Source organism: Oryctolagus cuniculus, chromosome 15 (genome assembly GCF_964237555.1).
Source record: "Oryctolagus cuniculus chromosome 15, mOryCun1.1, whole genome shotgun sequence".
NCBI classification, from domain to species: Eukaryota; Metazoa; Chordata; class Mammalia; order Lagomorpha; family Leporidae; genus Oryctolagus; species Oryctolagus cuniculus.
This window is the reverse complement of record NC_091446.1, coordinates 62658468-62672871: the sequence shown is the minus strand read 5'-3', so window position 1 is coordinate 62672871 and position 14404 is coordinate 62658468. Positions and strand designations below refer to the sequence as shown.

The 14404-nt window shown below is 61.6% G+C and overlaps 1 protein-coding gene across 2 annotated transcripts in view; it reads right to left on the bottom strand.

Annotated features, from left to right (window-relative positions):
• Positions 1 to 2635: 2635 nt before the first annotated feature.
• The window catches only part of SLC29A3 (solute carrier family 29 member 3), a 36193-nt gene continuing 24424 nt past the window's right edge, over positions 2636 to 14404 (bottom strand). For both annotated transcript variants that reach the window (XM_051823798.2, XM_008269997.4), the window contains exons 4-6: positions 11380 to 11606; positions 7959 to 8121; positions 2636 to 3886 (exon numbers count right to left, since the gene is read on the bottom strand). In XM_051823798.2, the coding sequence (XP_051679758.1) occupies positions 3247 to 3886; positions 7959 to 8121; positions 11380 to 11606 (1030 nt within the window). In that variant the 3' untranslated portion in view covers positions 2636 to 3246. The remainder of the gene's footprint in view (positions 3887 to 7958; positions 8122 to 11379; positions 11607 to 14404) is intronic.

Genomic DNA, 14404 nt, shown 5'->3' with positions numbered 1-14404 from the left:
GAAGGCAGCAGAAGATGGCTCTAGTCTCCATGCACCCACCTGGGAGACCCGGAGAAAGCTCCCTGCTCCTGGCTGCAGCCTGGCCCAGCCCTGGCGTTGCTGCCATTTGGGAAGTGAATGAGAAGATGGAAGACCTTCTCTCTCTCTGTACCTCAGTCTCTGTCACTCTGTCGGTTGAATAAATACACACATCCTTAAAAAAAAAAAAAAAGGAATCTATTTTGGTGCAAAACACTTTAAAATCCATGTATACAAAAAACGTTCATGAAAAATTGCATCATGAGCTGGACTTCAATTTGGTTTTCATTCCACTCACCACGAACTCCTCCAAGTCCCTGGTCAAGGTGTCGCTGCCCGCGGGCCTCCTCCCACACCCACTGCACTGAGTCCGCGCCCTGGAGCAGGAGCAGCCTCGGAGCTCACAACAGCCTCCCTGCTCAGCCGCACCTTGCAGAGTCCACCCCGTGGCCGCTCCAGCTCGCGTTGCTGAACATAAGCCGGACAATGAGATGTGCACGGTCTCGGAATGAACAAAGGCCGCTCCGGGTCAAGTCTGGGAACCGTCAGACACAGCCGTTCTCGGCAAAGCCGGTTCTCTCGGACGCGTTTCTTCGGCCCACTGTCCCAGCTGTGGTCACAAGCCCACCAGGGTCACAGGACACCGAGCCCCAGGCAGCCAAACCCCAGGGGCTGCTCTCCCTGTGGAAGCGGGACAGGGACCTGAGCGTCCCCATGCACCCCTCTGTTGGAGAAGCACCTGCACTCCTTGCCCCCCCCTGCCTGGGGGGAGGGAGCCTTGTGAACCATGGCCCAGCGTGGCTCGGCAGCCTCTCCTCGCCACACAGCAGGTGCCGCGGTCTCAGCACTGCGCCCTGGCTCCTTCACTCTGCCTGCAGATTGTTTCTCTAGCAGGGAGGCCGCCCCGCTCCCCTGAAAGCCAGCCCCCCTGCATTCTGGCTGTGTGGATTCTAACACCTGGGACAGCCACAGGCCCCCAATCTCACAGGCACAGAGGTGCTGAGGATGCCAACGGGGCATCGCAGCCTCCTGCAGGGGGCGAAGAGAATGATTGCTTCGTGGTATCAGGTTTAGAAAACCTTTCAAGGGTGTCCTCTTCAATTCTCCGGTGGCCACGGAGAGGGAGTGCGTGCTGGACCGAGACTGTGGGGGCAGGGCCACGGCCAGCAGCTGGCTTACTGGCTGTCACCTAGCACAGCGCCACACAGGCTGCCTTCTGAGGACACGGCAGTCACGGCTCTCAGGGTCACTGCTCCTCGGGGACAAGCCCCGTTCCTCCTTGTCCACTCTTAAGGAGTCAAGACTGCGTTTTGTTCCCTTCTCTCCTGACTCCCGCGCCAGCCGCTAGCCCTGCAGGAGCACACGAGGCACCTGAAAAATCATCGCTGTTCACATGAGGCACCTGCCAGTGTGAGCCGGTCACCGTGTCCCCGGGATGGGGCGGGGGTGGGGGCACGGAATCCGGGCATCATCCCTGGAGGTGGCCACGGGGAACAAACCAGAACAAGGCAACACCTGGCCCAGCTGAGCGAAGCTTCAGACTCCAACAACGTCCACAGAAATAACCCCATGAAAGGCGAGGGGCTGGGCTGGCCCCGGGCTGAGTGAGAGCCTGCCCCTCCAGTCACTCTTCCGCCCGGGGCACAGAGGAGAGTGGGGAGGGGGCGAGCCTACCCTTCAGCGGGCCCCAAGCACAAACACGTCTCCACATTTGAGAGGCCCCTCCCTCCTTCACTCATGGGTGGAACACACAGGCTCCTGCACCTGCTCTTACGATGTCCTCACTACCCAACCCGAGTACGCCGTTTCCTGCCAAGGCCACGACTCATACGAGGGAACTTCCAAAGTTCATGGAAAATGGAATTAAAAGACAATGCGGCCGGCGCCGCAGCTCAGTAGGCTAACCCTCCACCTTGCGGCGCCGGCACACCGGGTTCTAGTCCCAATCGGGGTGCCGGATTCTGTCCCGGTTGCCCCTCTTCCAGGCCAGCTCTCTGCTGTGGCCCGGGAGTGCAGTGGAGGATGGCCCAAGTGCTTGGGCCCTGCACCTGCATGGGAGACCAGGAGAAGCACCTGGCTCCTGCCTTCAGATAAGCGCGGTGCACCGGCCACAGCGCGCCGACTGCGGCGGCCATTGGAGGGTGAACTAACGGCAAAGGAAGACCTTTCTCTCTGTCTCTCTCTCTCACTGTCCACTCTGCCTGTCAAAAAAAAAAAAAAGACAATGCGCGGGGCCCGCAGGGCGGCCTGCAGTGGGTTAAGCCACCACCTGCGATGGCAGCATCCTACATGGGCCCTGGTTTGAGCCCCGGCTGCTCCACTTCTGATCCAGTTCCCTGCTAGTGGCCTGGGAAGGTAGCAGCAGAGAGCCCAAGTGCTTGAGCCCCTGCACCCACATGGGAGACCTGGATGGGGTTCCTGGCTCCTGGCTTTGGCCAGACCGGGCCCCAGTCATGGTGACCTTCTGGGGAGTAAACCAGCAAATGGAAGACTCTCTGTCTCTCTGTCTCTCTCCAGCTCCCCTAACTCTGCCTTTCAAATAAATTAAATTTTTTTACAGATAATGTGCATTTTCTGCTGTTTGAAACCCCACCTCCCATACAGACAACAATAAGGGTTCCATCGCCTACCCTGGTGTTTATTACGCCCTTGAACCGTGGCCTGACCAGACCATAGAGCACCAGGCCACGGACGTCCCTGGTGAAGCCCAGTCCTGGTGAAGCTTGGTCCCTGGCACATGGAAGCCCTCGGGGCTCCAGCACAGGCCTGCAGGGTTCCTGCCAGGCTGCCTTGCGGGCCAGCTGGTGAGCACCCTCTCCCCCAGAGAACGCGGCGTCTGTGTGGGCTCGGGCCCAGGGCCTGCAGACCGGCCGTCCCAGGGGAACCCCACGGCAGGGGCCCTTGTTCCGGTGGGGAGCGCCGGGAATCTTTCCCCCTGCCATCAGCTGGAGGGAGCTGGGCCGGAAGATGGAGAGCCCGGGGACGAGTCGAGGTCGACGCCGGCGACAGGAAGGGAGGAAGGGAGGATGCTCACCCGCAGCCGGGAGGGACGGCTGCACTTTGAGCTGCGTCTTCAGCAGGTGTCTCTGGAATGTTCTGTGGAAGTGTCGGGAATGCCTCTGTCACATAGCTCCAGGCTTGGGAGACATGAGGCCGGAGCGCGCTGGGCCCTGCGCACCGTGGAAGTCCAGCGCCTTCCTCCCCTGGGCGCCCGAGCCCCGCCCCCTCCTAGACCAGGTGTTCCAGCAGGGCCGAGCCAGCAGAGCCCAGGATCAAGCCCACCATCAGGTACAGGGACATGACGACGCCTGCGGCCTCGGCCAGCTCCCGGGGCACGAGCTTCGGGCCGTAGATGAGGGCCAGCGTGCTGAGGTAGCCATGGCTGAGCCCGAGCAGGCAGGAGAAGAGCACGGGGTAGGCGTCAGAGGTGAAGAGCACCAGCGCCAGGTGCCTGCGCGGCTGGTAGTTGCAGAGCACGAAGAGGGGCACGAGTGCGGTGCGCAGCAGCGCCAGCGCGGGGAGCGCCTTACTCCTGGGCCCCGGCACCTGCAGCCAGGCCGTGATCTGCCGGCCGCACAGGTCCGCAAAGTTGTAGACGAGGAAGGCAGTGAGCGGCACGAAGAACTTGGTGGCCCACGGCGAGCCTGAGCCCTCGTGGAGGGACTGGATGTTGGTGGAGATGGCGGGGAAGATGAGGCCGGTGATGAAGAAGAGGTAGACCATGCAGAAGCCCAGGCCTGCCGTCTTCCTCAGGATGGGGCGCAGGGGCGGCGTCGGGGATGCCGCCAAAGGGCTGCTCAGGGAGGCCTGGGGCGGCTCCTCTTCACCAGATACCACGCGGGCTGGGTAAACGGGCCTCATGTAATACCTGTGTGCAGCAGAGACAGCGGGGTCGCTTGGGGTTCCCAGGAACAAGGAGTCCAGGACTTCGCAGTCAGCAAAGTAGGGGTTGTGGTGGGCAGGGGGCTGCTCAAAATAGCACCTTGACCCCCGTGTGCAGAGCCTAAGCCCCGGGAGTCCACGAGATGCTGTGGCTGCTGCAAGGTGGTCACGGGAGGCCCTGCACTGGCCCTGTCCCACCTGCCAGGCTGGGCTCCGGAACCTTGTCCTGCAGAGCTGGCCATGCTGCGAGGAGGGACACAGGGACCCAGCACTGAGCACCACACCATGAGCAGGGGCTCCAGCTCTAACTCACCTGCTTCTCTGTTGTACTAGATGTGGGAGGTAGAGAGAAAATGGCAATTAAAAATATAAAACTCGGGGCCGGTGCTGTGGCGTAGCAGGCTAAGCCTCCACCTGTGCAGCCTGCATCCCATATGGGCGCTGGTTCAATCCCAGCTGCTCCACTTCCGATCCAGCTCTCTGCTATGGCCTGGGTCCTTGGGCCCCCGCACCTACGTGGGAGACCAGGAAGAAGCTCCTGGCTTTGGATCAGCTCAGCTCTGGCCATTGCAGCCACTTAGGGAATGAACCAGCAGATGAAAGACCTTTCTCTCTGTCTCTTCCTCTCTGTTTCTAACTCTGCTTTCAAGTAATGACATGAAATCTTTTTTTTTTTTTTTTTTTTTGGACAGGCAGAGTGGACAGTGAGAGACAGAGAGACAGAGAGAAAGGTCTTCCTTTGCCGTTGGTTCACCCTCCAATGGCCGCCGCAGTCGGCGCGCTGTGGCCGGTGCACCGCGCCTATCTGAAGGCAGGAGCCAGGTGCTTCTCCTGGTCTCCCATGGGGTGCAGGGCCCAAGCACTTGGGCCATCCTCCACTGCACTCCCTGGCCACAGCAGAGAGCTGGCCTGAAAGAGGGGCAACTGGGACAGAATCTGGCGCCCCGACCGGGACTAGAACCCGGTGTGCTGGCGCCGCAAGGTGGAGGATTAGCCTAGTGAGCCGCGGCGCCAGCGACATGAAATCTTTAAAAAATATATATAAAACTCAAAAGTTATACAAGTAAGGTCTGCATGATGCAATGAAGCCACACAATGTGGAAGAGAAACGCTGTGGTAGGAGGGGAGTGGCTCTCGCCGTCCCCACCTCTGCTCCTGCCCTTAGCAGGGCCATCAGCGAGCCGCATGCAGGTGCAACCCCACCCCCCATACACACACACACACAATGTGAGACCACACTGCACCTGCTCTACGACTTCCTGCAACAGCCCACTGCCACGGGCCACTGTGTCCATGACCCCGAACTGCCTACGTCACCCGGAACCTCACAGATCCACGCGTGGGGTTTCATGCATGGGGCCGCACGGCTCTGCTCTGCCACGCTGCTGCAGGACGGCTCGCCCTGTGGACGGCTCCCCACCGACGCACATCCAGGGGCCTCCCCTGCATGTGGTCTCTCACTACTACAAATAGCGGTGCAGCAAGTCTGCGCAGAAATCCTCCCACGGGGATGCCGGCGCTCTGGTGTGGCAGACTTCTAGAAGAAACTGAGGAGTTAAATCGCCGGCACCTTGAGCGCCCGGAGAGATCAGGACGAAGCGTGCTCCCACCCGGTAGCGCTCATCTCTGCTCGGTGCCATCCATCCTGCCTAAGTCACTGCCCTCTTAACCTCCATCAGAGCAGCTGCTGAGGGCTCCAAGTCACTGCCACAATCTACAACCTTCGCAACGGTTTGCTGGTTTATCATCCGTCTCCTTCAACAGCACGCAGTTTGACTGTTTTTAACTACCCGCCCCAGGCAGAGAGGAGCCCTTTAAAACAGTGGCTGACAGAACTAAGGAGCCTGTAAAAGGGTCTTCTCCCTGTGCCCCTCTCTGTCCTCTACCCTGAATATTGCCAACTTGCCCACTTTTGCCGCAGTCACTCTGCCTTGCTGTGTGACCTTGCCTAAATCGCTGGACCTCTCTGGGCCTCGGCTGGCTGTGTTAATCTGGCCTGACCCAAAAGACTCGGTACATACCTGTGTGTCGGGCAGTAGCTTGATGAGAGCTGGGTTCGACCTTCAGCCTCCCCTCTGCCCTGTGCCTGTGTGACCTTGGGCCGAGCACGCCCCTGCCTCAGGCTCAGTTTCCTGCTCTGAGAAGTGGAGGCTTCCTGGGACCATGAGGGTTTGAAGTTCAGGCCAGCATTCCCACCCTAAGAGCCTACAGATCCCAAGTGAGCGGCCGGGGCGGTGCCCGCCCAGAGTCCCTCCTGCACGTGATGCTGAGCCGGGGCCGTGGCCCTGGGCCTCGTCTGCTTTCCCAATCGCAGTCAGTGGACAGGAGTCTCCCCGCCTCCCTCTCTGGGCCGCAGGTCCTGGCCCTGACTCTGCAAGTCTCCACGCCCAGGTTCTTTCCCCGCCCCCTCCCCATGCTGCTGCCTGGTGTCGCCCTCCCAGGCGCGGCACAGCAGAGCCTGCGCGGGCGCCCAGGCCTCCGTGTGCCCAGCATCAACTGCTCGGGACCAAGCGTCCCGGGGCGCCGCCAGCGTTCTGATTCCCCCCCGCGAGGCCCTGTTCTGTCTCCAGGCCCAGGCAAACAGGACCCCACCTGCCCTCGCCACTGGACGCAGACACAGCCACGCGCAGCAGGACCAGGACATGGGAGCAGCAGCAGGGGTCGGGGTGGGATCTGCTTGCCCTCCTACTCATTCAGGGACTCAAACTCAGCAGTGTTCAGGGTCCTGGGGGGGATGGAAACCAGCCGCCCCCAGGAATCACAGGGACGTCGCCCTGGAGCCACAGCTGGACAGCTGACAAGAGCCCTGCGGGGCAGGGGAGGGGCTGCGGGTGCCTGGTGCCAGGAGATGCCTCTGTCTCCTATCTTCCCCCAGCTGCTGCAGCCAGCTGAAGCCATGAACGACCCCGTAACCAGGGAGGCAGGCTCCGGCCAAAACCAGGTTCCTGTGAGAGAGCGCAGAATCCGACAGGCCCGGCCTCTCGCGGCTCTGCCAGCTCACGCCTGGGGCACAGGCAGATCACTGGGCCTCCTCAGGGCCCCGGCTTCCTCGCCCATAACATGGGGAGAGAGGACCCTGCCTTTCCTACACTCAACAAGATAATGGCTCGGGAAAAGCTTTGGAGAGAACAGAACACAACAGAAAGTCAACAGTGGTTTTTTTAAAAAAAAAAAAAATAGTAGCAGGACTCGAGGAAGAAAAAGGAAGGAGGGAGGGAGGAAGGGGGAGAGAGAGAGAGAGAGAGAGAACACTACTTCAAGCAGGAAAGGAGCCCCATGAGGCAGTGACTGGGTGAAACACAGGCTCAAGGTCACGTTCAAATCCCGGCTCTGCCTGAGGAGGCAGCGGTGAAGGTTCAAGTATCTGGATCCCTGCCACCCACGTGGGTGACCAACGTGGGGCTCGGGGCTTCAGCCTGGCCCAGCCCTGCCTGTTGAGTGCACTTAAGAGTAAAGCAGAGAGAAGCTCTCTGTCTCTGCCTTTCAAAAAATATTGATGATGATGATGATGATTCTAAAAGTCCTGGCTCTGCTACCCAGTGATGGTGAGACCTTAACCTCTCTGAGCCCTGGCTTTCTAGTTTGTGTGTGGGGATAATGAGCAACACTAGGGCTATGCCCAAGGACAAGCAGGGGTGTGGCACTCATCAGCCAGCTGGGCCGAGCCGGTGCCGGAGCAGGGGAAGTGCAAGCAGACAGGAGCCATCACCCGCTGCTACTCTACCACCTGCCTTCCCCAAACCCAACCTCGCAGACTCCACCTGCTCAGGGGTGCGGCCTGCAACCGGCCTCTCCCATGTACATGCCAGGCCAGTGTGCTGAGCAGCTGCTATGAGCCAGCTGCAGCTCAAGGCCCTGGGCTGCAGCTGTGACCACAACCCAAGAGGGGCGGGGAGAGAGAGGGACCAGAGAGCTCTCTGGGCGCCAGACGAGCAGGTGGGCATAGGGACCAGAGCCCTCCCTTGGCGCCAGGCGAGCGCAGGTGGACGCTGCGAGGACAGAGCCGTCCACAGAGGGGAAGGAGCGGGGCGGGAGGGGCAGGAGGGGCGGGCCTTCACCTGGCGTACTCCAGCCTGGGCAGCAGCAGGTAGAGCCCGATGCAGAGCCCCAGGAAGACAGCTGCCGTGAGGAAGAAGGCCAGGGCGCTCTCCGTCACATCCCTGGACGCCGCCATGTCCACCAGTGAGGCCACGGCGCTCACGGTCCCTCCCATGGCTCCTCCTGCAGATACCAAGGATACCACGGAGACGGTTAGGGCCACACGCGGGGAGGCGAGTGGCTGCAGGTTCCTCTGAGCTCAGGGAGCCGGCCCCAGCCCCCAAGGCAGCTGCGGCACACACGCGTGTCCACGTGCCCGCATGCACACAGTCACACACATGTACTCACATGCCACACGCACGCCCATACATTTCTACAAGCACGCAACTACCTTACCACACTGAACGCTCTGCTTGCCAAGGGCGTGGCCACAGGCTGCCCCACGGGGCCACGGGGCACCCTGCACTGCTGCCCATCAGAGGAGGCTCCCGGGCCCAAGAGCACGTCGGACCCCGGACTCTGCCCCACCCTAGCCATGACCCAGGGGCCATCATGACTTCTGTGGGCCATGGCTTGCTCACCCCTAAGGTGGGGAGAGCAACACTGGCTGTGCACGGCGGCTCTGCGGACAGAGGGAGGGGCCCTCTGGCAAGTGCCAATCCCCATCCTGGCACAGTCACACCACTGCTTCCGGGAGGCAGGGACTGTCCTACAGCCACAGGCAGCGCTCGTGCCGGACGAGAGGCCCACTTGTCACCAGACTCGGGACACGGCTCAGCACATGGGCAGACCACTCACTCTCCTCTGCCTCTGTCTGCCTGCCGGAGAAACAGGGCCATCACTCACGCTGTCACCACACAAGTCCGTGGTGAGGCAGGAAGGGGAGCGGGCGGACAAAGCACAGAAGCCGAGGACAGGGCTTGGGCGCAGGTGTCCGGCTGGGTGGCTCGGGCCTCAGCACAGGGCCTCTCAGGAGGCCTGAAGAACGCTGCCTGCAGCCGGTGAGGAGCCGGCCAGTGTGCAGGGCATGGGCTGCGCGGCCCTGGTCAGTGGCTCCTGTGGGGCACAGGGCAGCGGGCAGAGGGGCAGCCGAGGCCTCACTACACTCCACCAGCATCCCTGGGGCCCCCTGGACAATCTTCCCCATGACTTCCAGGACAGAAGGGCCCTGAGCCTGGACGGGACCGAGCGGCTGTGGCCACAGACTGAAATCAGGAAGGCAGAGCCGGACCCAGGCTCCCCCCTGCTGCTGTGCAACCTGGAGCAAGGCCCTTGCCCTCTCTGTGCCTGTTTCCTCGCCTAGAAAATGGGGATGTTACTAACAGCCCTGGTTTAGGGCCGAAATGGAGATGAAAAAGATCAGTGCGCAGAACGCAGTCGGAGCAGTGCCTGGCAGAGAGAGATGCCGGATAAATCCTCTCCGATTTCCAATTAGGGGCTAGGCTATTTCCGTCTTCGACATCAAAGCCGCACCAGGGGGGTGGACCTTTGCCTGGAGGGGCCCTGCGTGGCAGCCGTCTTAATCCCCACCTGGCCAGGGTTAGGCTCTGTCAGACGCTCCCCCACCGCCGCCCACCGATCACCCCCTCTCTCCCCAACTTGTGGAGAATTCGCAATATTATCATCAACAGCAAACCGGCCTCCGGGAGCTCATCCTTCACGACTCCCTACTTTTATCTCATCAGTTATGGAAATATATGCAAATGAGGGGTTCCAGAACACACCAGCACAAAACAAATGAATTGCTGCTCCGATGCCAGCACTCACGGGAGTCACAGATGGGCTCCTCTGGACCAGAAACAAGTGGGACTGGCGAGTGGCCCCAGGAGAATGGGGCACCTCCGATTTCCCAGGGTGTCAGGTGCCCACGGGGGCCTCACACACTCACGAGCATGCATGGGGCCGGAGTAGTGGATATCGACTGGAAATTTTCCCACTTTCTGAAAAACTCACAGGAGACTGCTCCCCTCCCCCCGGAAGAGCCGCAGGTGACCAGGTGCACCTGCAGGGCCAACAGAAATGCAGCGTCTCGTCGTCCGTCTGGGGCTCCCGGACAGGTGGTGAGCAAGGCTGCAGTTACAGGGGGAAGACCTCTTGCAGCGGAGGGAGGGAGACAGGGAGAAGCACCCCTACTGAGACCAGAGGTGACGGTTGGCCGGGACGAAGTCCAGGGTGCAATGGCCAGGCATGGCTTCTGCAACCACTGCCAGGAGCATGCTGCCCGCTCTTGGGAAACTGAGCCACGTGCCCATGTTGGCTCAATTTGATCTGGGGCCAGGATTTTCCCGAGAGAGAGCCGGGAAACTAATCCCGTATCAAAAATGGCAAACGGATTGGAGCTCGCATCTAGCCTCTGATCTGTCGAGAGGAGTTGCCTCGAGTGCCGTGTGGAGAAGGATTTAGAGGCTTAGGAGGGAAGATAGGGATCTATTAGTGATGTCTGGCACGGGTGTCGGGCGGGGAGGGGACGCTCTTGTCACGGGATTTGTCATCCCTGCCACATCCTCTCTGGCTTGGCTGAAATTCTCCCCGGGTGGACACGTGTTCACACCGTGGTCCGCACGCAGGGCCTGCAGCCTCGCCTTGGGAGCGGGGATCTCTGCACAGAACGGACGCCCACACACCCTGCTCCTTTTCACCTGTGGGGTCATCTGGGGCCCAGGCCTCCACACCAGACTAGCGAGGTCGCCTCCCCTCTCACTCAGGCGCGCGCCCACGGGAGGCTGGGGAGTGCACAGAGCAGACCCTCTGTGGAATCAGGAAGATGAGGAGTCCAGAGGCGGGGAGGGGGAGGGCAGGAAAGCCAGAGGGAAAGATGGAAGAACAGGACGGGGCACCTGCAGGAGGCAGGCTGCTTCCAGGAACCGGAACAGCTCTCCACTGTGTCTGCCCTGCTCTCTTTCCAGGACCACCCCCACCTCTCCAGCTGGGATGGGTCAGGAGCGCAGGGGAGCAACGGCTGTGCAAGACGTGACTCCACGTGGCTCCTGTGGCTGTCAGAAACACGCGTCTGCCTGGGACTTTTGGGTGCTTGCTCTTGTAGCCCAGACCCTATGCAACGAGGAGGCTCAGACAGCCGTGGTGAGGTCCACGCGCAGAGGAGCCGAAGCACTGGCCCCCGCGCAGCCTGGCTGAGCTCCCGACACCAGCCGGGTGCGTAGCTCACCCTCTAGCCCCAGTTCAGCCGCCCTGGCTGGCTCTATTCAGAGCAGAAGAGGGCAGCCCCTGGCAACTCTTGCCCAAGTGCAGGTTCACGGTGGCATCAGGCTGTCGCTAAGTGGTACCAGGTTCCAGGCTGGTCTCTTCTGTGACAATCGATCATGCTGGTGCACCCTGAAAACATCTCGCTTTGGGGAAGGGCCACCACTGGCTCACCTCCGCTTGCTCCCGGGGGACCTCACGTGGATGACCCCTGCGGGCGGTCTGGAGCGTGGCTCTCACCTGAGATCAGTGCCTGGGAATTCCTCATGGGGAAGGAGCCGGTCATGCCGTAGACGCTGCTGCTGAAGACAATGGAGGCGCCGCTCACCACGGCCATGCAGACGATGGTGATGGCAAAGAAGCCGCGGGTCCAGGAGGAGGTGTCCACCTTCACCAGCACGGTCATCACCACGAACACGGCCAGTGTGACCAACAGCGAGGCCAGGACACGGACGTGCACCGGAACCCTGCGGTGAGGACGCCAGAAGCTGCGGGCCGGGCTGGGGACCCCTGGGGGGCTGGGGGGCTGGCAGGGAGCTCAGCGGGGAAGCGTCCATGCCACTCAGGGGCCTGGGTCTGAATCCTGCCAGGCGGCCTTGCTAGCATGTGGCCCTGGGAAAGTGACCCAGTCACCCTGCACCACGGGGAGAACGGCTCCTCCACAGGTGGCTGTGTGGCCCCGGTAAGCTGTGTGCCTGCAGAGAGCGGCTCTGGGCTCCGGGCTCCGGGCTCCAGGCAAGCTCCCGGCTGCCGCCGCCTCTCACCTCGCTGGAAGGCTGCGGCGCTGGATGCCGGGCAAGCACCTGCTACAGGGCTGAGCTCTGCCTCTTGTTTAACACAGCAACACCATCCCTGGGCTCCCGGGCTCCCGGGCTCTTCCTACCCCCGGCGCTCAGCATTAGGAGCCAGGGATGGGGGAGGGGAGGAGAACCACAAGGACATCCTCATCATCCTCACTATCACCATGACAGCAGACACTCCACACAGCACGTGGTCCGGGCCAGGCACTCCTCTAACGCTTCTACAATTCTCGCACCAGCTGTGTAAGACACACTCTTACCTGTGTGTCCAGCAAAGAGGCCGGGCTCCTGCCCGAGGTCACCCAGCTGTGCCTGCGGCCTGCCCACGGGATGCCCTGCTGCCTCCCTGGACTACAGAAGGCTGGCAGCAGGAGCCAGCGGACGCCCACAGGCCCGTGCGGAAGCCACGGTGCCGCCCAGCCCCCGCACGGCCCCGGGGAGAAACTGCACATTTCTATTCCAGGGAGAGAGAGTCCCTTCTCAAGGGGCTGCTTAAATCATCAGATTAGACTAAGCCTTAAACCGGATTGAGGCTTAGTTCATTTTCCTGTTAACCAGCTGCTGGGGGCCGAGAGAAAAGCCAGATTAGATGCATACCATTTTATATTATTATTATATAAAAAAGGCATACTGGAAAGGTAGGGATCTGGGTGCACACAAGAGGTGCGAGATGATGAGCGTGAAATGCAAGTGCGTGTGGCCCCAGGGTGGCCTCAGTTTCCCCCGCATCCTCAGCTGAAGGGGGAGCAGCAGCCACTGAGGAAGCGAGGGGACGGCTCGGCGTCGCAGGACGAAGCCCTGGGGAGCTGGGACAGGGCCCATCTGCAGGTGTGTGTCCTCAATGGCCTGTTCATTCGTAAACATGCACTGAGCTTATGGGGCCAGTGCTGTGGGCGGGGGGGGGGGGGGTTGCTGGGCACACGGGATGGACCAGCGGCAGGCATTTCAGGCCACCATGCTAAAGGCTCCACGGGGAGGTCACGGAAGGCTGCCTGGAGGCAACATCCAAGCTGGACCATGAGGATGAAGGGGAGGCCCCTCTGGGTGTGAGCATCTTGGGAGACAGAACACAGCGTGTGCAGGGCTGGTAATGGACTCAGGCGGCGGTGGTGAAGGGAGTGCAAACGCACAGAGACAAGGCTGGAGACCCAGAGCCGCCCCCCCGGCCCCCCGCCAGGAGCAGCTTTCCCCCAGTGATGGGGGCAGAGGGTGGATAAATACCCTCGAGACTGGGTCCTGCGCTGCTCCCTGTGATCCCTGGCAGGGGCAGGCTCTGGGCCGCCCTCCGCGGACACCGGCCTTCCCTGTCTCCCTCTGAAGTCTCCCTTCACCTCCCCAGGAACGAGTGTCTTGAATCCTTGCTGCAGCGCCTGCCACGTCTGAGATGCTCACCCAGTCCCTCCTCCCTGGCCTGGGCGGGAGCTGGTGGGCAGCCAGGTGGCGCCCCTGGAACCCAGGGCCCAGTGTGCACCAGATGCCCTAGAGGTGGCTTGTCAGGTTTAGCCCTGGTGCCCAGGGGGGTCCTACACACTGGACCGGGTCACATAGTGCGGGGGCCTCTCCGCCCCCCACAGCAGGCAGAGCTGCTCCACCCACCCCACGATGAGAGCCGGCAGGTGCACAGAGCCTGAGTGTGAAACCGAGCCCGCGTCTGGCTCTGCCCACTACTCGCTGGGTGGCCCCGGGCATGCATTCAAGCTCCCGGGGCGTCTGTCTTCTCACCCCCATGAACTAGTGACTCTAGGTGAGAAGACGGTACACGCAGAGAGAGGCTGGGACAAAGGCCAGAGTTGTAATCAGAAGAGAAGCTGTGGGAAGCAACAAGGCCAGGCGAGGCGGCAGCAGGAGGCCCTGCCTGGGCCCCCAGCTCCGGCTCAGGGACTGCGAGCACAGATCCACAGCAAGAGAGATCAGGAGTGCAGGGGAGCAGGGCAGGGGCTCGCGTTGGCCGAACCCTCCCGGCTGTGCCTCACTCTCCTCTGCACAGCAGGGTCCAGCCGTGAACACCGGCCAGCTTCAGCCCACAGACACCTGCTGCCTTCTGGGAGTTTGTCGCTGCACGGCAGTGCAGACTGGTGCTCTGGCAGAGCCGGGGACCTGTTCCTCAGGCCCGGCCAGGTGGCAGGCAGGGAGGAGCGGGAGACGAGGCGGGTGCACTCCTAAAGCAGTGCACTTTGTCCCCTGTTCCTGCACAGGTCTCCTCGTCTGCCACTGTCCTGCCGCGCAAGCCACTCCCACCAGCACCTCCACCCTCAGGCCCCAGGTCCTCAGCAAGACCCCATGGTGGGGAGGGGAAGGCAGATACCCTCAGTGCAGAAAGCTCCATGAAACATGTAGCTGAAAGCCCACCCACAGGTACCGGGGCCCCACCCTCTCCTGCTTCTCCCATGCCAGCCTGTGACAATGATGCCTTGGGATTTTAGGGAAAGTCAAGGCAAGTGCTATCCAGTGAAGGGGGCTGGACC